This window comes from Macaca mulatta, chromosome 19, assembly GCF_049350105.2.
Source record: "Macaca mulatta isolate MMU2019108-1 chromosome 19, T2T-MMU8v2.0, whole genome shotgun sequence".
In the NCBI taxonomy this organism is placed as follows: Eukaryota; Metazoa; Chordata; class Mammalia; order Primates; family Cercopithecidae; genus Macaca; species Macaca mulatta.
Window position 1 is genome coordinate 4,417,859 of NC_133424.1, and position 23,396 is coordinate 4,441,254.

Sequence of the window (23,396 nt, forward strand, 5' to 3'; positions counted from 1 at the left end):
ACTCCAGGGCTCCAAATGCACTGGGTGGCTGAAGCCCGGCACACAGTAGTGTTATGCCCTGCTTAATACATGCAGGACGTGTTTGAGGCCCCTTCCAGGGGTGGGGTAGGAGGACAGAGGAATGGGGGTTGCACCAGACTCCACAGCCAGACTGAGAAAGGTGGTCCCAGAGCAGGTGAGCCGGGAGGGCTGGGGTGATGGCATTGCATGGGAGAGTCTCTTGAGGAGGAGGCTGGGAGGTGGCTTTGGAGCCAGAGGAGGAATGGTCTGGAGCCGGGCGGCGGCAGTGGGGGATGGGCACTCTTTCCTGCCCACCCCCAGCTCAGGCTGGGGAAGGAGGGAATGGAGCCGGACAGGAATGACTGAGAAGGTGCGGGACACAGGGCCTGGGACCATCTCTTTGCAGAGGGGGGTGCTTTGGCCTCCTTGGCCTTGTTTGCACACCAGAGCCAGACACAACCTTGAGTTAGGGACCGGACAAGTTGGCCTGGCCCTGACTCCACCCCACCCAGTCCCCTGGGCCCGGGAGGGCTGCAAGTCCAGGCTGAGTGAGGGGGATTCCCACCCTGGCCCGGTCCTCTCGTCAGCCCAGTCCGGAAGCCCCTTCCCCGGCTACCCCGCCCACTATCCTTCCTCCTCCTGGCCTTCAGCCACACCCAATCTCCCTTCCGAAGCTCCATCCCATTGAGTCACCAGCCATTTAACACAACTTCTGTCTTCCCTGGCAAGGAGCCCGTCCAACTCCTATGGATCTGGCAAAACCCTGGCTCCAAGGCCGCTGTTCCGTGAAGCCGACCTGAATCTCCAAGTCTTACTCTCCCCAATGCCTCTCTGTGTTCCAGCCTATACAGTGGGACAATTATGAGCTCCAAGTGAGACCTGAAACCAGGTCTGCCCTTCAGGATGCCCTAGGCTGGAGAAAGAACTGGACACAGACTGTTCTAGCCCCTCGGAGTCAGGGCTGGGCCAAAGGAAGTGACAGGGTCTAGGGAAGCCCAGAGGTGAGTTAGGAAGGCATCTTGTGAGGAGAGGGCATGGGAAGTGGGGTTTTGTGAGATGAATAGGAGCTCCCCAGGTCTGGGATACATGGCAGTGACAGGAAATGCATGTATAAAGCTTTGGAGGCAAAAGAGAGCGTGAGGCCCTTGCTACACTAACTGCAAGGAGGGCAGATGTGGGGGGAGGAGGATGTGGGGCTGGGGCTCCAGATGAGGGGGCAGTGAGAGGTGGAGGAAGGCTGTCCTGTCCCCACTTCCTCCATCCTTGGCCCTGAGATAACAAGGACAATGTCTCTTCGGGGAAACAGCCTGGGCAGGGTTCAGAGAATGACACTTGCATTTAGCTTAAGTCTCACCACATCTCTGCAAGGCAGGGGGTAAAGATACTCTACATTTTAGAGATGGGGAAACTGAGGCACGAAGGGGGAACGATGCCACGCCCACGTGTGGGATTGGAACATGAGCGCTGGGCTTCCCAGTCGTCTGGGGCTGGTTGCTGGAGGTCTCCTGGTCTTGGCCCGCCCCCCACAGGCACCTCGGGTTCAATGGGAGCACAGGAGGCTCTGGTGGGCGGAGTTGTGAGGGGCTGGAGGGCAGATGGTGGGAACAGAGGCCAGGCTCAGGATGTGCCCCCCGTGGCTGCGGTTTCCGCAAGGACCGGGCAGGGAGCTTCTATTCTTAGCTCTGGACACAGCTAAAGTCAGGAAGTTGGGGTGGGGGCGGAGCAGCTTCCAGGACACTGGGTGAACCTGGGGCCAGGGTTGGGAGTCATGGGGCAGATGGGGTGGGGGTGTGCAGAGCCTAACCCTGGCCCCCACCTCCAGTCTGCCTACAGAGTCTCCCTGACACCCAGCTCGGAGGCCCTCCCCGGCTCACATGCCCTCCGTAGCTCCCTGGTGCCCTGCTCCCCCAGGCTCCTTAGCTTGGCCTGAGCCCTGTGTGCCCCCTGCCCTGGGAGGCCTCTGGCAAATCATATGCCTTGCCAGTTAGATGACAGCCATCTCCCTTGGGGTGCAAAGGGCACGTGAGGAGGAGGGAGCAGGATGTTGGGGCTGGGGAGACCTCTGCAGGGGCAGGTGGGGAAACTGAGGCAGGGACAGGGATGGTGGTCTGGGATTGGCATTCTCCAAGGTAGAGAAACCCAGTTTCTAATACTGGCTCTGCCACTTTCTGGGCTCGAAAACGTGGGCTTTTGTGGGCCTCAGTTTCCCGAGCAGCCAAATGGAAGTAAATACTGTCACATACTGCTGGTGTGAGGTCTGGGTTAGGCCCGGTACGGGCTGGACTGCGCCAGCCACGCACACACAACCTGGGCTGTGACTACAGAACCCAGCCTGTCTCAAACACCACTCTGGGCTCAAAAGTGCCTTGTGGTGTTGAGGATGTAGAGCTGCAATCACGCCACTGTACTCCAGCCTGTCTCAAAAGAAGAAAAAGTGCCTCCCGAGTCCAGCCCGGACTCAGCCCTGCTCCCAGCAGCCTGTCCTGATCGGCGGTGGAGCTGGCCAGGGACTCACGCAAGAGGCTGCCCAAAGGATTCTAAGATGGCTCTGGCCATCTGCTATCGACTTGTGATGTCTGCTAAAGGTTAGGCCGGGGATGGCAGTGCCGTGTGTGCTGCAATGCGATTTGGGATTCTGGAGGAGGCTGGTCAGGGTCTGCAGCGTGGAGAGGGGACTCTGATCAGATGCATTTCCCTGGCCAGTTCCCAAGCCCTGTGCCAGAAACTCCTGGGATCCTGTTAGAGGCCGGGTCTGGGAGGTGACCAGTGACCGGGGGGAGTGTAGGATCTGCCTCCCACCTCTGCCTGCTGCAGTGAGGACATTTGGGGAGGCTCATCCTGGGCACTGCGGCACGCTGGGCAGCATCCCTGGCCTCCACCCACTCCACGCCAGGAGCAGCCCCAAGGCGGGACCACCATGAATGTCTCCAGGCATGGCCAAGCGCTGCCGCCACAACAGCCTGGGCCCAGGCCGGCAGCTGTGTCCACCCTTGTACCCTCCCTCCCGTCGTCTGGGGAATGGACCATCACCCCACTGTGGGAAGCAACGCAGAGGGGGTGGGGGGCAAAGACAGACCCGGGCACTAACGCAGCTCCCGAGGGACCACCGGGCCCCAGTTGGGTGCTGTGTTGCTGCCAGCAACTAGGGCACAAACGCTGCCAGCAACTAGGGCAGTGGGTGTGGGGCGCTGGGGACGCTACACTCTGCATTTCGGCAAACCTGAGATTATTCTAAAATAAAACGTTTATTAAAAAAACATGCAATCTTGTCAATAGGCCAGTTCCATGAGAATAAAATATCTTTTTTCCCACCTACAAAAGTCTTTTTAGAGAAACAAACGAAACTATTTCCAGATGAGGCAGGGCGTCTGGGCGGGGCTGTGGGTGGTCTGGGGCTGGTGACTGGTGAGGTTCAGTGGCCCTTTGGGGGTCCGGGAGGCACATTCCATTTTGCTTCCTTTGGAGATGTTCCCATCAGATGCTGAAGGAACAAGCCTGCCGGCTGGGCCACTCCAACCTGGGCTGTGGCATCCGTGTGGCCCTCGGCCCTCCTGGCCTGAGAAAGGGGAATGAGAAGAAGCTACTGTCCTGATATGGGCAGAACTCGGGGTCACTGGTCTCCTGCCCCAAGGCCCTGTGAGCAGGCCAGATGGGGGGATCCCTGGGGGAAGCCCCTCACCATTCTCCAACCCCCAGGCTTGGGGAGCCCCTGCCCTCCAGGCCCTGTGCTCGGAGGCTGGGGGAGAACGGCTCAGTGGCTTTTGGTTCCCATGACCATGAGAGGAACGGGCACCCCGACGCACCCTCCCCACCCCGCTGCGGGGAAATGGAGCCACAGCCAGCACAGTGAGTTGGGGGACGGGCCCTGCAGAGTTTGGGTGTCCACAGATGGTCTCTTCCACAGTGGCGGATCGGGTGCCAGCAGCGTCCTGGCCTCAATGCTGCCAATGCGGGTGAGGGTGGCCTGTGGGCAGGGCTGGAGCTGCCCCACAGCCGCGGGCTCTGCCTCACACCCAATGGGTGCCCCGTGATGTGTCGGGGCTGGCCTTGAGTTTCCTGCTTCTCACAAGCCTGGCGCCGCCAAGCCTGGGCCCCGCTGGCCCATCTCCAGGGCACCTGTGTGGCTGCCGACTGGGGCAGGGCCTGTGGACCCCACACCCAGCCTGGCTGAGGGGCAGCGGAGTGTGTCCGCCTGGGCAGTGAGGTCAGCTGGCAGCTGCTGGCCGCCCTCGTGCTCTAAAGATGCCCCCAGCGCCCCCTCCGATGCATCGGGAGCCTGGGCCAGCCTGTCCCAGCGTGTCCTCAGCTCACCAAGGCAGGCTCTACGGTGACCCTCCTTTTACATAGGGGGAAACAGAGGCCCGGCGAGGGGAAGATGCAGCCTGAGGTGAGACGTGAACCCGTGGCCCTTCAGCCCAGACAGTGGCCCTGGAGTGACTGTCAGCTTCACCAAAGTCCCTTTATTGCGGCCCCCGGGGACACCTGCCTGCCGTTCCCCGGGGCATCACCGCCGGTAGCGGTAGCGCTTGAAGTGGAACCACAGCTGGAAGATGCCGTTGGCAAACTGGCAGCGGAAGCCGTGGCGGTGCGAGTATTCCCACTCGCGGTTGACGATCTTGAAGGCGATGTCCTCATAGGGCGGCCCTGCGTGGAAGCGCAGGATGGCGAAATCCTTGTTGTCGGGGCAGGCCTCCAGGAAGTACTCGGGCGTGGAGCGCTTGTCGATGAGGTCGGGGTAGAAGATGTTGAACTTGTAGCCCTGCACGATCTTGGGCGGCGGGTTGTCGAAGTCGTAGTGTGTCTGGTTGTACTTGTTCCACTCGAAGCCCGTGTGCACGCGGTTGAAGAAGCGCGGCTTGCGTGGCCGGTACTTGTCGGCCCACAGGTAGGCCTTGCCGGTGAGCGGCATCTCCACGCTGAACTGCGCCTCGTCCTGGCCCATGCCCTCCTTGGCCCGCCGGAAGAAGATGTCCTCGGCGCTCTCGCTGGCGTCTCCTGTGGGCGGGACGGCGTTCACCCGGGCCTCGGCCTCCCCCTGCGTCCTGGCCTCCCTCCCAGCCTCTCTGACAGGGGAGGCCGCTGGTGTCTCCCACAAAAGGGAAACAGGCTGGGGCGGGCTAAGGCACATGGTGGGGGACAGGGCCTGGGGGACCCTAAGACCCGCACTATCCACCCTGGGCCCCGGACCTTGGTTGTCCTATCTATCGTCCTCCTGGGTGGGGACCAAGCGCAGCGCGCTTCCCCGCCAAGCAGCAGGAGAGCCTGGTGGTTAGGGCCTGGCTGCGGAGTCCAGCCCCACGCACGACCCCCGAGGGGGTCCTGGCCCAGGAATTTTCTGAAGCTGGTATTTTCTCCTCTGTCTTAGGACGGAGGCCGCCCAGGGAGTGCTCGGACAGCAGCCGGTGAAAGCTACCACCACCTGTGGCCCCAAGGCCAGCGGGCCAGCAAGCCCAGGATGAATGAGTGAACGCCCCAGGGCACGTGCAGGTGACTGAATGGATGCTCAGAGACCCGGGGAACAAGAATGGAGCAGCTCCCCATTGACGCCAGGGGCTTCCCCCAGGAAATGAGGCCGGAGGAGCCCCGCCCCCTGCATCTCCAGCCCCGCCCCCAGCTCGACCCACTGGCCCCGCCCCCTGGCCTCCAGCCCCGCCCTTACCCGTGACCTGGAGCTGCTGGCGCGAGAGCTGCAGGCGCTGCAGGTCCTCGTCCGGCTCCAGCACGTGCGCGTCCAGTGGCAGCTCGTGCGCCGTGAGCAGCCGCGGGCTGTACCTGCCAGCGTCGTAGTCATCCAGGCTTTGCTGAATCAAGTCCTCCTCCATGAGCACCGCCTCGCCCTCGCCCTCGCCCTCACCGTCGCCGTCGCCCTCGCCCTCTGTCGGGGCTGCGCCTTCCACCTCGGCCTCCACGGGGCCGCCCTCCGAGGAGGGCCCGGGCGGGGTGGGCGCCGCGTCCTCAGGCTCCAGGCTGGGGAGGAGAGAGCGTTGGAGGGGCGGAGGCCGCCCACGGCCCCTCCATCCTGTTCCGCATCTGCATCGGCGTCCCGGGGTGCCGGCCGGGCCGGGCCTACCTGCGGCTGGGGGACTGAGGCTCCTGCTTGAGGATGGGGAACAGTGGCTCGCTCTCCACGCCCTGCTCCTGCTTCAGTTTGTACAGCTTCTGCCGCAGCACGTCCTGGTGGCGCTCGCGCAGCCTGGGATGCAGGGCCGGGGTCACCCACGTGGAGGCGAAGGGGCTCCGCGCCCCACCCCCACAGAGATTCTCACCCCCCTTTTTGCTGCAAAGACCCTGAGAAGGTGGCGAGCAGCCACAGCTCTGGCTGGGACGCTTGGCCAGTTCAGGGTCAAGGCTTATGGGAGCGAGGACGAGGGGACCCAGCTACCCGGAGAACCATCCTGGGGCAGGGAGGGGTGGGTCTGGGTCTCACGTTGGAGTCTCAGTGTCTTGTGGCTGGGGCTGGCCAGGAGAAGGGGCCCAGCAGGACACCAGCCAACAAGCATGATAAATTTAGAGACGTTTACGGATTAGCAAGGGAAACATGTATTTACACAGCGGTGCCAAAAGCACTCCAGGAATCTGTACACAGCCAGAGGCCAGGAGGCAATAGCGCCGGGAGGGCGCGGGCCTGGGTGGAAGGCAGCGTGGACAGGCAGGCGGCCTCAGGGCTTCCCGTGATGCCATGGCTGCTGGAGCCAAGTACTCGTTAAACGGCAGAAGCTCCTGGGGAGCCCTGTGAGACCAACGGGGCTCAGGACTCCGGGTGAGGGCACCGGAGCATCCTGGGGCCTTCCCGCGAGGGGGCGGGCCTGCGCGACCCCCGGCCCTCCTTCATCACTCATATAGGTGGGCCCCGGCCAGTTGGCACTTTCCTGCCCCTCCACCCCACAAGGTCCCAGGAGGAGGCGAGACCCACCCCACCCAGGACCCAGGAGGAGCGAAACCCACCCCACCCAGGACCCAGGAGGAGGCGAGACCCACCCCACCCAGGACCCAGGAGGAGGCGAGACCCACCCCACCCAGGACCCAGGAGGGGCGAAACCCACCCCACCTGGACGGCACCACCCCTGGTGCCCGCACCCAGTGCTCACCGGGCCCGCGCCATGTGGGCACGCAGCTGCTGCAGGAGGCTCTCCCAGTAGCCCATGTCCAGGTTGGGGCCCCCAGCGCGGATCTTGCCCTCGATGCCCTGGAAGATGACCTGCAGCTGGTTGTATGTCTTCCCCTTGAACACCGACTGCACATCGGAGCTGACGGAGGCGTTGACCCCCTCGCGGCGCTCACCTGCAGCGGGGTGGGGCCATGGGGGTGGTTCCACATTGCCTGGATGCTCCTCCACCCCATCAGGGCCTCCTCCCCTGCCATGGGGGGGGGTCCCTCTCCCTCACTCTTCCCCCACAGGGGTCCCATCCAGTCCCGTTCCCTCCCCTCACAGGGGTCCCGCCTCCTCCCTGGTCTCAGGTTGCCCCCGCCCTGGCCGCAGCGGAGGGGAGGGGTGGGCGGAGGCTGGGAGCCATGTTAAAATGCAGATGCTGCCTTGCCTGGAGGCCCAGGCCCCTAGCGTCGGGGAGGCCACAACTGGCATTCTCAGCCCTGAGAATGACCTCCCTAGGTGAGTCTGACGTGGGTCTGGGAACCCTGGTCGTGGGCCCGGCCCACCAACCTGGCGCAACTCTGCCCTGGCCTTGGGCAGCCCATGAGGGGGTGAGGGGTGTGCTCGGTAGCCAAGTTCTCTGGAATTCAGATCTGCTCTGCCAGCCTGGGCTGTGTGACTGTGGGCAAGTGGCTTGCCCTCTCTGGGCCTTGGTTTCCCTCTGTGAAGCCCAATGATCCAGGGAGCTCTGCCCTGGCAAAGAAGGCCGCCCTGCTGGCCCCTGGGGAAGTCCTGGGGCCGCCCCCCATCCTACAGGGAGTCTGTCTGGCATCTACCACTGGCCCGGGGGCCCGAGGCTCAAGTCCCTCCTCGACAGACGGGGAGGCCACTGACGGCGGGAGTGGGTGCTGGGAGGCTGGAGCCCAGCCTGCCTCCACGTGCTCTGCCCACACCACGTGGCATGCTGGCAGCCTCAGGGCTGCTTTGAGGACACTGCCACCCACCCCGCTGGGTCTGGCCTCACCTCACAACCCTGCCCCCACCTCACAACCCTGCCCCCTTGCTGCCCATGCCTGACCCCTGCCACCTCTGGGCCTTTGCACGCGCTGTGCTTCCTGCCAGCCACCCATCCTTCTCTGTCCCGTTCGCCTCCTGCATTCCTCGCATCCTCCATGCTCAGTGAGAACATCCCTTCCGCCAGGAAGCCCTCCCTGACCATCCAGCGATGGCAGCTTCCCGAGGCGGGCACTGAGGCTCGCTGCTGCCGCTCCCCGCACCGTGCTGGGCCCACAGGCAGCTTGGTGTATGGTTGTTGGGGACACACCAGGTGGAGGTGACCAGCACAGGCACCCTGCTCGAAACCTGCCTTCTCCAGTCCCCACTGGCGGACAGAGGGTCAAGAGGCCCACACCCAGACCATAGGGGACTGGATAGACTCCCCTCCAGCCAATCACCTGGGACCGTGGAATCGGCACCCAGAGCTGCAGCCCCTTTGCTGGGCCCTAAGTGGCAATGGAAGCTGTGGCAGCCGCAGCCAAGCAGAGCGTGGCTGTGCTCGGACAGGCGGGGCTGCCACGAACACTGAAACCCGAGCAGAAGAGCCCAGCTGCGCGGCTCCCGGGACGCCAGGCGCCGCCGAGTCAGCGTTTATAGAAAGTCGGTCTGGACGTGCTGCTGCATGTCTGGTCACCTCCCGAATGCCCACAAGGGGACCCACAGGGTTTAGGGGGGCCCCAGCAGCTGCTAGAGGCTGGGGGTGCAGGCCAAGGGCCCCAGGGTTGCGTGGAGAGAGGCCAGGCCCTATACAGGGTGGGAGGCTAATGAGGCTGAGCTGGGATGACACCCATTTTCTACTGCACAACCTACTGTAGGGTTAGAACTTCCTAGAAAAAGCTAGGTGCACCAAAATCTCACAAATCACCATTAAAGAACTCATTCATGTAACTGGCCAGGCGCGGTGGCTCACACCTGTAATCCCAGCACTTTGGGAGGCTGAGGTGGGTGGATTACGAGGTCAGGAGATCAAGACCATCTTGGCTAACATCGTGAAACCCTGTCTCTACTAAAATACAAAACATTACCCGGGTGTGGTGGTGCGCCTGTAATCCCAGCTACTTGGCAGGCTGAGGCAGGGGAATCACTTGAACCCGGGAGGCAGAGGTTGCAGTGAGCTGAGATCGTGCCACTGCACTCCAGTCTGGCGACAGAGCAAAACTCCGTCTCAAAAAGAAAAAGAAAAAAACCAAAAACAACAACAAAAACACCTTATTCATGTAACCAACACCACCTGTTCCCCAATAATGTACAGAAATAAAAAACTTAAATAATTTTGTAAGAAAAGAAAAAGTATGCAGTGGCTCACGCCTTTAATCCTAGCCCTTTTGGAGATGAGGCAGGAGGATTGCTTGAGGCCAGGAGTTCAAGACCAGCCTGGGCAACACAGTGAGACCCCATCTCTACAAAAAAATTTAAAAAGTGGCTGGGCACGGTGGCTCACACCTGTAATCCCAGCACTTTGGGAGGCTGAGGCGGGTGGATCATGAGGTCAAGAGATTGAGACCATCTTGGCCAACATGGTGAAACCCCGTCTCTACTAAAAATACAAAAATTAGTTGGGCGTGTTGGCACGCGTCTGTAGTCCCAGCTACTTGGGCAGCTGAGGCAGGAGAATCGCTTGAATCTGGGAGGCGGAGATCGCAGTGAGCTGAGATCGCACCACTGCACTCCAGGCTGGTGACAGAGTGAGACTCCTTCTCAAAAAATAAGTAAAATAAAATAAATTAGCTGGGTATGGTGGTAAGTGCCTGTAGTCCCAGCTACTAGGGAGGCTGAGGCGGGAGGATCACCTAAGCCCAGAAAGTCGAGGCTACAGTGAGCCTTGATCATGCCACTCAACTCTAGCCTGGGCGACAGAGCGAAACCTTGTCTCTGAAAAATGAAAAGTAAAAGAAAAAGCGCAATTAATTTAAGAAGACCAAGACAGAGGCTCTGTGGGTCTCTGGGGGGACAGCAAAATCAAGACCCCTCGTTTCCCTACTCCTGGAAATCATGCTGAAAGGAGAATCAGAAAAACTCCCTCAGAGAACACCAAAGCCACCTGGGGTCCCCAGCTGTAATGTGTGAGGGGGAAGGTGGGCTGAGGCAGACGTGGTGGAGGCAGAAGGCCATGGAAGGGACGGAAGAGGCTGGGGCCTAGGACAATGGGGCATGCTGGAAATACCTCCCAGGCTTATGGGAGAGGGCAGGGCCTAGGCAATGGTGGAAATACCTCCCAGGCTTCCTGCAGCCAGCCTGTAGGGTCTGGGGCTTCTGAAGGAAAATGTGCTGCCCCCAGAAGTCTTTCTCCAGCCCTACTGCCACCAGCAGGAGCACACAAAGACCCTTACGGACACATCTCTGATGCTGGAGAACTGCCCTGCCTCTCTGAGGTTACGGGAGGATGCGCCCCACCGAGGCAACCACTGGAGGGACGGGACGGCTGAGTGACCTCCACCTCTGGGGAAGACAAGCTCCCCTGGAAAAGAGGAAAGTCACAGGCTCTTTCCTAGAAGGACCTGCCACAGACCATGCTAAGGGCTGTAAATGACACTGACCCAGCCTCCAGGGATCCTCGGCCACCATGGGCTGGTGGCAGCCAAGGCCTGAGAGAGAGGGCAGCGGAAGGACCGGGTCTGCTGACAGGGATGCGTGGCCCATGAGAGCCAGGCATTGTTACAGCAGCTGCTGGGGTGTGGATTTTGGGGGAGAGGGGCCGGGGCTGCTGTGGTTGGCTTTTATACGGGGGGTCCCATCTAGGGCAATTCTGCCCCCAGGGGACTCTGGGTGATGTCTGGGACATCTGCGGTTGTCAGGACTAGGGATGTTCCTGACCCGGGGTGGGTGGAGGCCGGAGACGTTGCTCAGCACCCCGCAGTGCCCAGGACGGCCCCACCCTAGGGAACGGCCCAGCCCGAATGTCTGCAGTGCTCGGGGTAGACGCTTTAGAGCGTCCCGGGTGACCATATGTGTGCACGGAGGGGAGGGAAACGTGATTTTAAAAGCCCATCAGGTTGGAGGAGCATGGACTGACCCGTGGGAGGAGGAGCGCCCTGAACCAGGGCTGCACGGCCTTCAGGCCGCGTGGAGTGAGACCTGCTCACACAGGCAGGACCACCGTGAGCACTGAAACCCGAGCAGAAAGCCCTGCAGCTCCGGGAGGCCAGGCACCGCCGAGCCATCGTTTACCGGATGCTGGATCTGGACGCTGCTGGCCCTGCACCCCAGACAGAGGCCCGCCCCCCTGCACCCCTCCCAGGGCCTACTGCCTGCTGCTGCCGCCCCCTGGTGGCTCGGCCCAGAAGGGGAGGCTCCAGTTGGGGAAACTGAGGCCTGAAGAGAGCACCAGGCCCCACAGCAAGTCTGAGGCTTCCGGGTGAACCCTGCAGCCCCCGCAGCTCCCCCAGAGCCCAGGTGCACACCCACAGTTACCTGGCCCCTTGCCCGAGGCCTCCAGCTTGCGGAGCTTGGAGATCTCGTCCTCGGTGATGGTGGTCATATCCCGCCAGAAGTCGGCATTCTTGCCCTGCTCCAGCTCCATGTAGACCTGGGGGCAGGGGGCGGGGGTCAGGGCACAAGCGTGGCTGGGGTGGGCCGAGTGTGCAGGCTGGAGGAGCATCGGGTGGGACCGGGTACCTGGATGTCCTCCAGCAGGTCCTCCATGTCGGCCACGGTGAGGCCGTTGAGGAACGTGTAGGGCTCGTGCATCTCCACGGCCAGGTCGTCATCCTCGGCGCTGATGTACTTGGCCAGCAGGTCGATGGGCTTGGCCCGCCCGTCCCGGATGCGGATCTTGGAGCTGTGGGAAGCGGGGAAGGTGGTGTCAGAGCCTGGGCTGTACCCTCCACGCTGAACGCCCTGCCCTTGGGGTGACTGCACCAGTGGGAGCTGGGAAGGGGGCCTAACATGCTGGGGGTGGTCAGGGAAGGCTTCCTGCAGGAAGAGGAGGAGGCACAAGGTAGAGTGAGCCGGGTCAGCCAGAGGGCACAGGCCAGCAGGGCAAAGTGCACACAGCGTGGGCCCGGAGCGTGGGCCAGGTGGGAGGGGCTTCCTGGAGGGCCTCTGGGCTGTGCCCGGGAGGGCGGCTTCTATGTGGACGGTGATGGGGAAGAGTGGAGGAGCGGAAGCAGAGGCAGGCTGAGGGGCCAGAGCACTCCCTGCCTCACAACCACCTCCTCCCCCAGGCAGACAACTCGGGCCGGAGAGCCAGGGCTTCTGCTCTGGGCCTGCAGGGGTACGTGTGGCGGGCGGCCCCTGGTCCAACCCAAGAGAACCCGTCACCAGGCAGGCCTGAGCTGGGAGGAGCCTGATGTCACCCACCACAGGGCCCAGGGCAAGCAGGAATACCCCGGAGCCTCAGCTTCCTTGTCTGTAAACCGGGTGGACAGGGGCGCCGCCCTCGTGGGCAGAGTGTGGGAGGGACACCCGCGGTCGGTGCAGGCCCGGCGTCCAGCACGCACGGTGGCGTGGGGTGCCGTACACCTGGGCCCGTCTCCTCTGCACCCAGTCCAGCGGGGGAGGGCAGGAGGCAGGAGCCTCGCTGCCCGGGAAGGGGTCAGGAAGCGAAGGTTCCAGGAAGTGCCGCGTGGGACCCTGAGGGGTGGGAGAGCAGTGGCCTCCAGACAGGGTGCAGGGTGCCAGCCAGTGCCCGGCCCTGGCTCGAGTCTGAGTCGGGGGAGGGGAGGCCCCGGCGCACCGCAGTTTGGCCTGCTGGAGGTGGAAGTTGTCCTCCTGCTCCTCCCACGTCTTGAAGTGCTCCGCCTCCTTTTCACGCTGCAGCATCTCCAGCTCCTGCTCGCGCATGGCCTTCTCGCGCTCCCGCTCCAGTCGCAGCTGCTTCACCTGCAGGCACAGGAGGCTGAGGGCAGCCGGGGCCGTGGGGTCTGCTGGGCTGCGATGGGGGCCCAGCCCCCACCTGGCTGCCCTGGGCACAGGGATTGGTCCGGAGATGCCTGTGCTGGTGGACAGACCTTGGGAAGGGAGGGCCCTCCTGCCTTGAGACTCAGCAGCTCAGAGCACTGGGGTCCTCTCGGCGACCCTGAAGGGAGCATCTCGGAGTGAAGGCCCGAGGCCAGCAGAGCCAAGGTGGAGGGAAACGGCTTCCTGGGTCCATGGTCTGAGACCCTGGATCCAGCCTTACCTGAAGCCAGCCCCTGGGACTTCCCACCTAAGCCCCTTCAAGTTCCGCCACAGGGGGTGGGCCTCCAGGCCCTGGAGAGGGAGGGCCCTGCCCAGCAGGCTGGTGGGCGCCTACCTTCTGCAGCTCCAGTCGGTTGTCCTCCTGGATCCTCTTGTTCCGCTCCTTCAGCTCCTTCTCCTCCAGGTGGCTGATCCCCTTCTTCTCTAGGGCCTGGAAGCACCAAGCACACCCGTCTGAGCACAGACCTGCCCCCTCGCCTCCCTCCTCGGCTCCTTCGTCCAAGAGATTGACCACGGCCCTCGTTTTGCAGAGAGAGGCAACCTGCCCGCACTGCACGTCTTCCAACCCCCTCCTCAATGCTCCTGAAACCAAGTGGATCCAATTCAGCACAGACACGGAGCCCCACTGGGAGTGAGGTGTATGCAAAGGGGAAGAAGGGGCCACCCCAACTTCCAACAGGGGCCTCACTCAGGGCCACCCCAATCCCAACAGGAGGGACTTGCTTGGGGCCACCCCAACTCCCAACAGGAGGGCCTCGATCAGGGCCTCCCCAGCCCCCAACAGAACAGCCTTGCTCCGGGCCTGCTGACTCGCTTTACCCAGGAGTCTGGCTGCTTCGGATGTGAAGGCCATGACCTCAGCAAGTCAGGGTCCCCCACTGCGCGTGGAGGGGGGCAGGAACAGTGAGTGGAGGCAGCAGCGGCTCTGAAAGCAAACCTGTGGGGTCATGGGGCCCGGCCCACACAGCAGGGCACAGGGCAGCCATGGATGGGCACCGTCCCAGCCTGGAGCCCCTCAAAGCTGGCTTCTTCCAGCAGCTATCTAGGAGCCTGGTACGGAGCCCCCACTTCCCAACCACCCTCCCCAGGTTCCAGGCGCCCCGTCGCCATGAGGGTGTTCCAGGACCCCCTGCCACCCAGAAGAACCTGCCTCCAGGGACACAGGCTGCCCGGCTGGGGACCACCCCCTAGATGCCCAGGCCACTCTGTGGTCTATCCAGCCCAGCCTGGGGCCACTTCCACAAGTGTTAATGATGACCGCATCTTCCTCCTCCACGGCTGCCCTCCCAGGGCTCACGGCGGTGCCCAGCACACCGCAGGCGCACAGCACACAGTGGCGATGAAGTGCCAGGCAGCAGTGGGTGCCTCAATAAAGAACCCTGGGGGGCCTGGGGAGCAAGGGGCCAGGAAGGGCTCTCTCAAGGGGGGACATGTCAGTTGAGGCCTGACAAAAGAGAACAGCCCGGGAAGGGGCAGAGTGTGGCCAGGCAGGGGTGCAGCGGGGTGAGGGCCCCAAGGCGGAAGGAGCCCGCTGTGTTCTCAGATGACACTGGGCAGAAGCCACCTGGGGACCCCACAGCTCCCAACTGCACAACCGGCGAGCAGGTGCAGTCGGCCCAGCCCACCCGTTGCCTGCTCCACCCCCTCCACAAGTGGGCGCTGCTTCAGATGAGCTGTGTCCCCCACAGGCACATCCCCGTCTGAACCCCTGTAGCTATAACTGTGACCCTATGTGAAAGGAGGTCTTAGCCGGACACGGTGGCTCACACCTGTAATCCCAGCACTTTGGGAGGCCAAGGCAGGCGGATCACTTGAGGTCAGGAGCTCGAGACCAGCCTGACCAACATGGTTCAACTCCATCTCTACTAGAAATACAAAAATGAGCCGAGTGTGGTGGCACACGCCTGTGATTCCAGCTACTTGGGAGGCTGAGGCACGGGAATCACTTGAACCTGGGAGGCGGAGGTTGCAGTGAGCCAGGATCGCGCCATTGTACTCCAGCCTGGACAACAGAGCGAGACTCTGTCTCAAAAAGAAAAAAAAAGTGATGACGTCTCGCAGACGTAGGTAAGATGACGTCATCCTGGAGGTGGCAGGCCCTCATCCAACGCCTGGTATCCTCACGAGAAGAGGAACATTCAGACACAGACACACGGAGGAGAAGGCCGTGTGGAGGCGGAGATGGGAAGAGAGCCAGCCACGCAACACAGGAACAGACCGGGTTCTGCGGCTACGAGCCAGGGAGGGCTCAGGAATCACCAGCCATGACTGGGAGCTGGGAGAGGCAGGAGGGGCCTCCCCTCGGCCCCCGGAGGGAGTGCGGTCCTGCCCACACCTGCCCGCGCCTTGATTTTGGACTTCTGGCCTCCAGAACGAAGAGATGAAAAGTTCTGTTGCTTTTTGCCACCAGTGTGGCTAGTGGTTACATGCGAGGCGCAGAACGAAACAACCAGCTCAAGACGACAGAGCACCTGGAACTGTGGAACCCTGTCCTGGGTACGTGATGCCAAGAGCTGGCTCTCCAGACAGGTTTCAGGTTGGGCTGGTGTTCGGGGCAAAGAATAGCTGAAGCTTACACCGCAAGAGACACAGCTAATGGCAAGAAAGTGATGGTGAGCCGGGCGCAGTGGCTCACACCTGTAATCCCAGAACTCTGGGAGGCTGAGGTGGGAAAATCACTTGAGCTTAGGAGTTCGAGACCAGCCTGGCCAACACAGTGAGACTCCATCGCTACAAAAAAATACAAAATTAGCTGGCCATGGTGGTGGTGCTTGTGGTCCCAGAAAGTCAAAAGGTTGAGGAACGAGGATCGCTGGAGGCCAGGAGGTCAAGGCTGCAGTGTGCCACAATCACGCACTGCACTCCAGCCTGGGCGACAGAGCGAGACCCTGTGTCCAAAAAAAAAAAAAAAAAAAAAAAGCTGATGGCGGCAGAAGCTGGCTCATGCGATCTTTCATGATTGAGTGCGGGCTGGGAGTGTCTCAAGTGTTGGGGTCTCCAGAAACAGCGGAAATGCTACAGGGACAGAGGCCGCCACCCGGCGGGGCCCACCTTGTTCCAGATGAAGGTGCCCAGCAGGTTGTTGTCTCCGAAGGGGTTGTCGGTGTTGGTGTAGCCCATGTACTCCTCACCCCAGCCCATCTTCTCCCGCTTCTTGCGCTCCTTGGCCTCCTTCTTGGCCAGCCGCCGTGCGCGCTTCTCCTCGGGCGTCTCGAAGGCCTTCATCAGCTCCTCCTGCTGCTTCCGCTCCTCCCGCAGGCGCAGCCGCTCCTGCAGGTTCTGCTGCTGGCTCAGGGCGGCCGCGGCCGCCCGGGGGCTCTGGGATCGCCGTGGAGATGCAGAGCTGGATGCTGAGGAGCTAGGGGACCAGGAGCGCGCACGCCGTCGCCGGTGAGCCCACTGGCCCCGTGACTGCTCCTCTCCCGAGTCTGACTGAGAGGACCCATCCCTCGAGCACCACCGGGACCGCGGGGGGCTCCGGCTTCGCATCCCTGAGTGCTGCCACCGCTCTTCCTCCGAATCTGACCTGCAGAGAGGACCCATGGACGCCTGCTCAGTGCCTGCTGCTGTCATCTGCTCCACAGATGCTTACTGGGTGCCCATAGGGGGAGGGGGCAGGCACTGTTCTAGGCTCTGGGGATGTAGCAGTGACTCAAATACTGATGGCTTCTGTCTTCCTGGGCTTACCCTCTGGTGGGTCCCAACAAGGAAGAGAGCAATAAATAAACACACCATGCAACAGCAGGCAGAGGCAGAAGCCACAGAGAGTAGATGCCGAGCACAGGGGCTGGGGCTGCAGGGCCCAGGGCAGAGAGGGGCTCTCTCAGGAGCTGACACTGAGCCAAGGTCTGGAGGGAGTAGGGAGGCAGCGATGGGTGGATTTGGAGGGAGAGTGTTCGAGGCAGAACAAGAGTAAGGGCCTAGAGGCACTGACTTGGCACCTTGTAAGAACAACAAGGAGGCTGTGTGGCTGAGACAGAGTGTGGCGGAGAGGGAGGAGGCGACGGCAGGGAGGTGGCTGGGGCTGGTGGTGCAGGAGTTATAAGGGTATGAACCAGGCGACCCGAACGCATCTAGGTTGTCAAGGGAGGGCTTCCTAGATGGAAGTGGCATTTGAACTGGTCCCACAGGATGGACAGGAGTTAACACAATAGAGCGCAGGGAATGGAAGATGCACAACCCCAGGGGTGGTTCAAGGGCCTTTAATTTTATTTATTAGAGACAGGGTCTATTAGACACAAAGTCTACTGGAGACAAGGTCTATATTTTTATTCATTAGAGAGAGGGTCTGCCTCTGTCACCCAGGCTGGAGTGCAGTGGCACGATCAGAGCTCACTGCAGCCTTGACCTCCTGGGCTCAAGCCATCCTCTCGCCTCAGCCTCCTGAGTAGCTGGGACTACAGGCGCACACCACCACACCCAGCTAACTTTTTACATTTTTTGAACAGAGGGGTTCTTGCTATGTTGCCCAGGCTGGTCTTGAACTCCTGGGCTCAGGCAAGCCTTCTGTCTTAGCCTCCCGAAGTGCTGGGATTACAGATGTGAGCCACTGCACCCAGTCACGTTTAGGCATCTTTGTACACACAGAACTGCCAAATATTTTGTTAAATGTTCTACCCATTAAGCTCATACCAAAAAATCTAAACTATGTTGAAACCAATCATTGCGGAGCCCTTAAATATTGGCCACAAATTCGATTGAATTTTCCTGAACATTAATTCTAACATTAATTCTATCTAGTGTGGCAAATTATTGCAAATAATTCCACTACCAGAAAATGGCAGACAAAAACACACAAAGATGACATTAACAAGACTTATGCGGCCAGGTGCAGTGGCTCACACCTGTAATCCCAACACTTTGGGGGGCCAAGGTGGGCGGATCATGAGGTCAGGAGGTCGAGACCATCCTGGCTAACACGGTGAAACCCCTTCTCTACTAAAAAATACAAAAAAAATAGCCAGGCAAGGTGGCGGGCGCCTGTAGTCCCAGCTACTCGGGAGGCTGAGGCAGGAGAATGGCGTGAACCCGGGGGGCGGAGCTTGCAGTGAGCTGAGATCCGGCCACTGCACTCCAGCCTGGGGGACAGAGCGAGACTCCATCTCAAAAATAAAAAAAATGGCCGCACGCGGTGACTTAAGCCTGTAATCCCAGCACTTTGGGAGGCCGAGACAGGTGGATCACGAGCTCAGGAGATCGAGACCATCCTGGCTAACACGGTGAAACCCCGTCTCTACTAAAAAAATACAGGCCGGGCGCAGTGGCTCAAGCCTGTAATCCCAGCACTTTGGGAGGCCGAGACGGGATGATCACAAGGTCAAGAGATCGAGACCATCCTGGCTAACACGGTGAAACCCCGTCTCTACTAGAAAATACAAAAAACTAGCCGGGCGAGGTAGCGGGCGCCTGTAGTCCCAGCTACTAGGGAGGCTGAGGCAGGAGAATGGCGTGAACCCAGGAGGCGGAGCTTGCAGTGAGCCGAGATCCGGCCACTGCACTCCAGCCTGGGTGACAGAGCGAGACTCTGTCTCAAAAAAAATTAAAAAAAATAAAAAATAAAAATAAAAACAAGACTTATGGCCAGGCATGGTGGCTCACGCCTGTAATCCCAGCACTTTGGGAGATCTCTTGAGGGCCAGGATTACTTGAGGTCAGGAGTTCAAGACCTGCCTGGCCAACATGGAGAAACCCCAGCTCTACTAAAAAATACAAAAATTAGCTGGGTTGGCAACATGCACCTGTAATCTCAGCTACCCGGGAGGCTGAGGCTGAAGAATCGCTTGAACCCGGGAGGCACAGGTAACAGTGAGCTGAGATGGCGCCACTCCACCCAAGCCTGGGCGACAGAGGAAGACTCTGTCTCAAAAACAAACAAACAAACAAACAACCACAGCAGATGAGTGAACATGGCCCAGAGTGAGGCAAAACTGGCCTGAGTGTCACAGCCACGAAGGGGCTGAGCCAGCACTGGAGCCCCGGTCTGGGAATCAGTCCCTGTCACCATTCTGGTTTCTCTGTACAGGACCCAGCTCAAGGCAAATCCGACTAAGTGTCCCATCTCCAGAAGCAAAGGACCGTGGGCAGTGGGGAAGCTGAGATTAAGGTACTAGGAGTCAGCTGTGAATCCTGCCAGCTGACACCGAGTCTTCTTCCCTCCCACAGTCCACCTCCATTAGCAAATGCTGTCACCTCTACTTCCAGAATCCCTCTGAAATCTATGCACTTTCCCCGCTGTGGTTGCCTACAGCCTCTCTCTCATCGAGGCTGCCATCATCTACTCTCTGGACAACCGTGCCGTCCTCCTCTGGTGCCGCTCCTGCCCACCCCGCTCCATCCCTTCTCCACCTCAAAGCCAGAAAGTTTGCACAGTCAGTCAGTCCACGTCACTCCCCTGCCCAAATTCCTCTCAAGGCTCCCCATTTCCCTCCGACTAATAACCAAGATCCAATGTGCTGAGCACAAAGGGCTCGATATGATCTGGTCTCTGGTTACCTCCCCGCCGCTTCGCTCACCCGGCTCCGGGCTGTCCCTCCAACCACCCGGTCCCCTGCCTGGAACGCCTCTCGCCTTCCTTCCGCTGCCAAGTTAACTGCGACTCGTGGTCAGTTGTCCCCTTCTCCAGGAAGCCCTCCCCGAGTAAGTCGGGGATCTCCCAGTTCCCCGGGATCTCCAACCCTCGGTCGGGCGCTCCTGAGGTAGGAGCCGGATCCCCAGCGCTGCTCCCGCAGCGACCCCACCTACGCTCCCGGCTCCGCCGCCTCCGTCTGCGCCGTCCCTCGTCCTCCCGGCGCCGCCGGTTTCGCCGCCCATGGCTCCTGCTCCGACTTCGGCTCCGGCTCCCGCTCTGGCTCCGCTGCCTTCGGCCGCGGCGACCCGCTGACCGCGAGCGCGAGCGTGTGTCCCGACCCATCGGCTGGGCCAGTGGCCGCGACGCTGACACCAATAGCCGAAGCCGGCGCTGGGGGCCTTTCTCGCTCACGGCGCTCTCCAGACTGCCCCGTCCGGGCCTGAGCCAGGAGAGAACAACCCATCACGCCGCCACAGCCTGCAAGGACTCCGACGCCCCAGACTCTCTACTACATCTGAAAATGTGGACCGCGTGATCGACTCCACTGACATTGTAGGCTCCAGGGCGAGGGGTTCTCCTTTCAGGCAGTGTCGGAGGCAGCCCCAGGCGGGTCCCCGCGCCTCAGGGGGCCTGAGAAACTGTGGGCCGGGCAAGGGCAAACTAGGCACCTTATGGGGGGAGGGGCCTGCGGAGGCGGGACCAATAAGAAGCGGGTCTAGACCCGAAGTGGCACTTCATTGGCGTGACCAGGGGCGTGGCCAAGGAGAGGCGTGTCTGGGGAGCGAGGTCCCCGAAAGGCAAAGAACCAGGAAGGGCTTAGGTACCAGGCAGCTCCAGAGGGCAGAGGGTGGGCGCGGGGACAGAAACTGAAAAGCCTTCCTATGAGAGTCATCGTTATGCTCCACCACCTGCCAATGAACCACCTGCCAATGAACACCTGTGTATTTTGGGAGTTAAGCTTTAAAAAAAAAACTTTGATAACTCCTTGTATTGCCCCATCAACTCATTTTAGAGATGGGGAAACTGAGGCTTGGGGGGAAGCTGAGGCTCAGGGAGGGAAAGTCACATTTAACACCTACCTTCTCAACCCAGGCTGCCCAGCTTTGTGGTGTGGGTGCTGGGGACCCGTGGGAGGGTTGTGAGCAGGGTTTGGGGGACTTGCTGTTGAAACAAGTTTGGCATGGGAGGACGGACTTCAAGGGCAAGGCTGGAGGCACCTAGAAGACACTGATGTGCCGTCTTGGGCTCCCCCAGCCCGTGGTCGCTGCTACCACCACGCCCTGCAGTTCTAACCACTCAGAGCTAGGAAGGCCTGTTTCTGGAGGATGATGGTAATTGAAGCAAACTTTTAAAATGTTTATCTTGGTCGGGTGCAGTGGCTCACGCCTGTAATCCCAGCACTTTGGGAGGCCCAGGCAGGCGGATCACCTGAGGTCAGGAATTCAAGACCAGCCTGGCCAATATGGTGAAACCCTATCTCTACTAAATAATACAAAAATTAGCCAGGTGTGGTGGCAGGCACCTGTAATCCCAGCTACTTGGGAGGCTGAGGCAGAGAGAATCGCTTGAACCCGGGAGGCAGCGGTTGCAGTGAGCCGACATTGTGCCACCGCACTACGGCCTCGGTGACAAAGCAAGACTCTATCTCAAAAAAAAAAAAAGAAAAAAAAATTAAAATGTTTATCTTGAGTCGGGCACAGTGGCTCATGCCTGTAATCCCAACACTTTGGGAGGCTGAGGCAGGTGGATCTTGAGGTCAGGAGTTCGAGACCAGCCTGGCCAACATGGTGAAACCCCGGCTCTACTAAAAATACAAAAATTAGCTGGGCATGGTGGCACGATTGTACCACTGTAATCCCAGCTGTAATCCCAGCTACTCGGGAGGCTGAAGCAGAGAATCGCTTGAACTCAGGAAGCGGAGGTTGCTGTGAGTTGAGATCGCACCACTGCACTCCAACCTGGGCGACAGAGCAAGTCTCCGTTTCAAAATAAATAAATAAAATGCTTATCTTGGAATACAACTTCCTAACATCCCCACAAACGCTGGCTTTGTATGCTTTGCTTGCTGTTAAGGCAAGGATGGAATCTTACAGAGGAAGCAGACGACCATCTCCTGACACTCTAGATGATGACCTTGCCGGTCCTGAGATGTGGGTTGTCATGGTGTTGGGATGGTCCAAAACAACGCGAAGGCCCGACCCTGTGCTTCCCAAAATTCAGATGCATCCTTGCAGCACATTAGAGATTGGCTGCATGGGCTGGGCACAGTGGCTCAGTCCTGTAATCCCAGCACTTTGGGAGGCCAAGGTGGGTGGATCACCTGAGGTCAGGAGTTCGAGACCAGCCTTGTCAACATGGTGAAACCCCCATCTCTACTAAAAATACAAAATTTAGCCGGGTGTAGTGCCGGGCACCTGTAGTCCCAGGTACTCGGGAGGCCGAGGCAGAACTGCTTGAACCTGGGAGGCAGAGGTTGCAGTGAGCCGAGACCGTATCATTGCATTCCAGCTTGGGTGATAGAGCGTGACTCCATTTCAAACAAACAAACTAACTTAAAACGAGATCACCTCCATGTTCAGTTTATAAAACAGCTGTGCTGAAAACGGCATTGTTCCAAGGGCTCCCTTACTAAAGGCAGGATCTTACTTTTCTTTCTTTTTTTTTTTTTTGAGACAAGAGTCTTGCTCTGTTGCCCAGGCTGGAGTGCAGGGGCGCGATCTCAGCTCACTGCAAACTCTGCCTCCTAGGTTCAAGCAATTCTCTGGCCTCAGCCTCCCGAGTAGCTGGGATTACAGGTCTGTGCCACCACGCCTGGCCAGGATCTTACTTTTTTTTTTTGAGACGGAGTCTTGCTCTGTCCCCCAGGCTAGAGTGCAGTGGCCGGATCTCAAGTCACTGCAAGCTCCACTTCCCGGGTTTATGCCATTCTCCTGCCTCAGCCTCCCAAGTAGCTGGGACTACAGGTGCCCGCCACCTCGCCCAGCTATTTTTTTTTTTTTTTTTTTTTTTTTTTTTGAGACGGAGTCTCGCTCTGTCACCCAGGCTGGAGTGCAGTGGCCGGATCTCAGCTCACTGCAAGCTCCGCCTCCCGGGTTCACGCCATTCTCCTGCCTCACCCTCCCGAGTAGCTGGGACTACAGGCGCCCGCCACCTCGCCCGGCTAAGTTTTTTTTGTATTTTTAATAGAGACGGGGTTTCACTGTGTTAGCCAGGATGGTCTCGATCTCCTGACCTTGTGATCCGCCCGTCTCGGCCTCCCAAAGTGCTGGGATTACAGGCTTGAGCCACCGCGCCCGGCCTTTTTTTTTTTTTTTGTATTTTTTAGTAGAGACGGGGTTTCACCGTGTTAGCCAGGATGGTCTCGAACTCCTGACCTCGTGATCCACCCGTCTCGGCCTCCCAAAGTGCTGGGATTACAGGCTTGAGCCACTGCGCCCGGCCTATCTTACTTTCAATGTAGTTTCTCAATCTGGGAGACCTAAGAGAAATCTTTTCCCTTCAAGGGGTCCAAACCTCACTGAATTTGAACCGCCCTAGCAGAACAAATACAAACTTTGGAGGGCTGCACAGATGTTGGAAGCACAGATGTTTTCTGAGCTGAACTGGGACCTAAAGGAGGTTCACAACTGGTAAGGTGTTTGGGTTCTATTACTGATATTAGCATCAATCTCACAAAGGTTTCTTTCTTCCCTAAGAATCAAAGTCAGACCTCAGGCCGGGCGCGGTGGCTCATGCCTGTAATCTCAGCAATTTGGGAGGCTGAGGCGGGCAGGTCCTTTGAGG

At 59.9% G+C, this 23,396-nt stretch overlaps 1 protein-coding gene and 2 long non-coding RNA genes across 8 annotated transcripts; 2 read left to right on the forward strand and 1 right to left on the reverse strand.

The window, feature by feature from the left end:
• The first annotated feature begins 13 nt into the window (after nt 1–13).
• On the forward strand, nt 14–3,261 carry LOC144336981 (uncharacterized). Its single transcript, XR_013409533.1, has 2 exons — nt 14–175; nt 730–3,261. It is a non-coding gene; the product is annotated as an uncharacterized LOC144336981 (long non-coding RNA).
• CACTIN (cactin, spliceosome C complex subunit) lies at nt 3,230–19,989 on the reverse strand. 6 transcript variants are annotated; one of them, XM_077978993.1, is made up of 11 exons: nt 19,783–19,989; nt 16,097–16,571; nt 13,380–13,475; nt 12,822–12,967; nt 11,762–11,924; nt 11,558–11,672; nt 7,089–7,281; nt 6,071–6,193; nt 5,660–5,967; nt 4,487–4,995; nt 3,230–3,556 (listed from the first exon to the last, which is right to left on the reverse strand). In XM_077978993.1, the coding sequence occupies exons 1-10, from the start codon at nt 19,953–19,955 to the stop codon at nt 4,505–4,507; spliced, it is 2,283 nt and encodes a 760-aa protein (XP_077835119.1). In that variant the 5' UTR covers nt 19,956–19,989; the 3' UTR covers nt 3,230–3,556; nt 4,487–4,504. The 6 variants fall into 6 exon arrangements, with proteins under 6 accessions (XP_077835119.1, XP_077835117.1, XP_077835118.1 ...); XM_077978991.1 differs by having other exon boundaries at nt 3,230–3,551; nt 4,483–4,995; XM_077978992.1 differs by having other exon boundaries at nt 4,483–4,995.
• On the forward strand, nt 12,190–15,977 carry LOC144336983 (uncharacterized). Its single transcript, XR_013409535.1, has 2 exons — nt 12,190–12,359; nt 13,473–15,977. It is a non-coding gene; the product is annotated as an uncharacterized LOC144336983 (long non-coding RNA).
• Nucleotides 19,990–23,396: the final 3,407 nt, after the last annotated feature.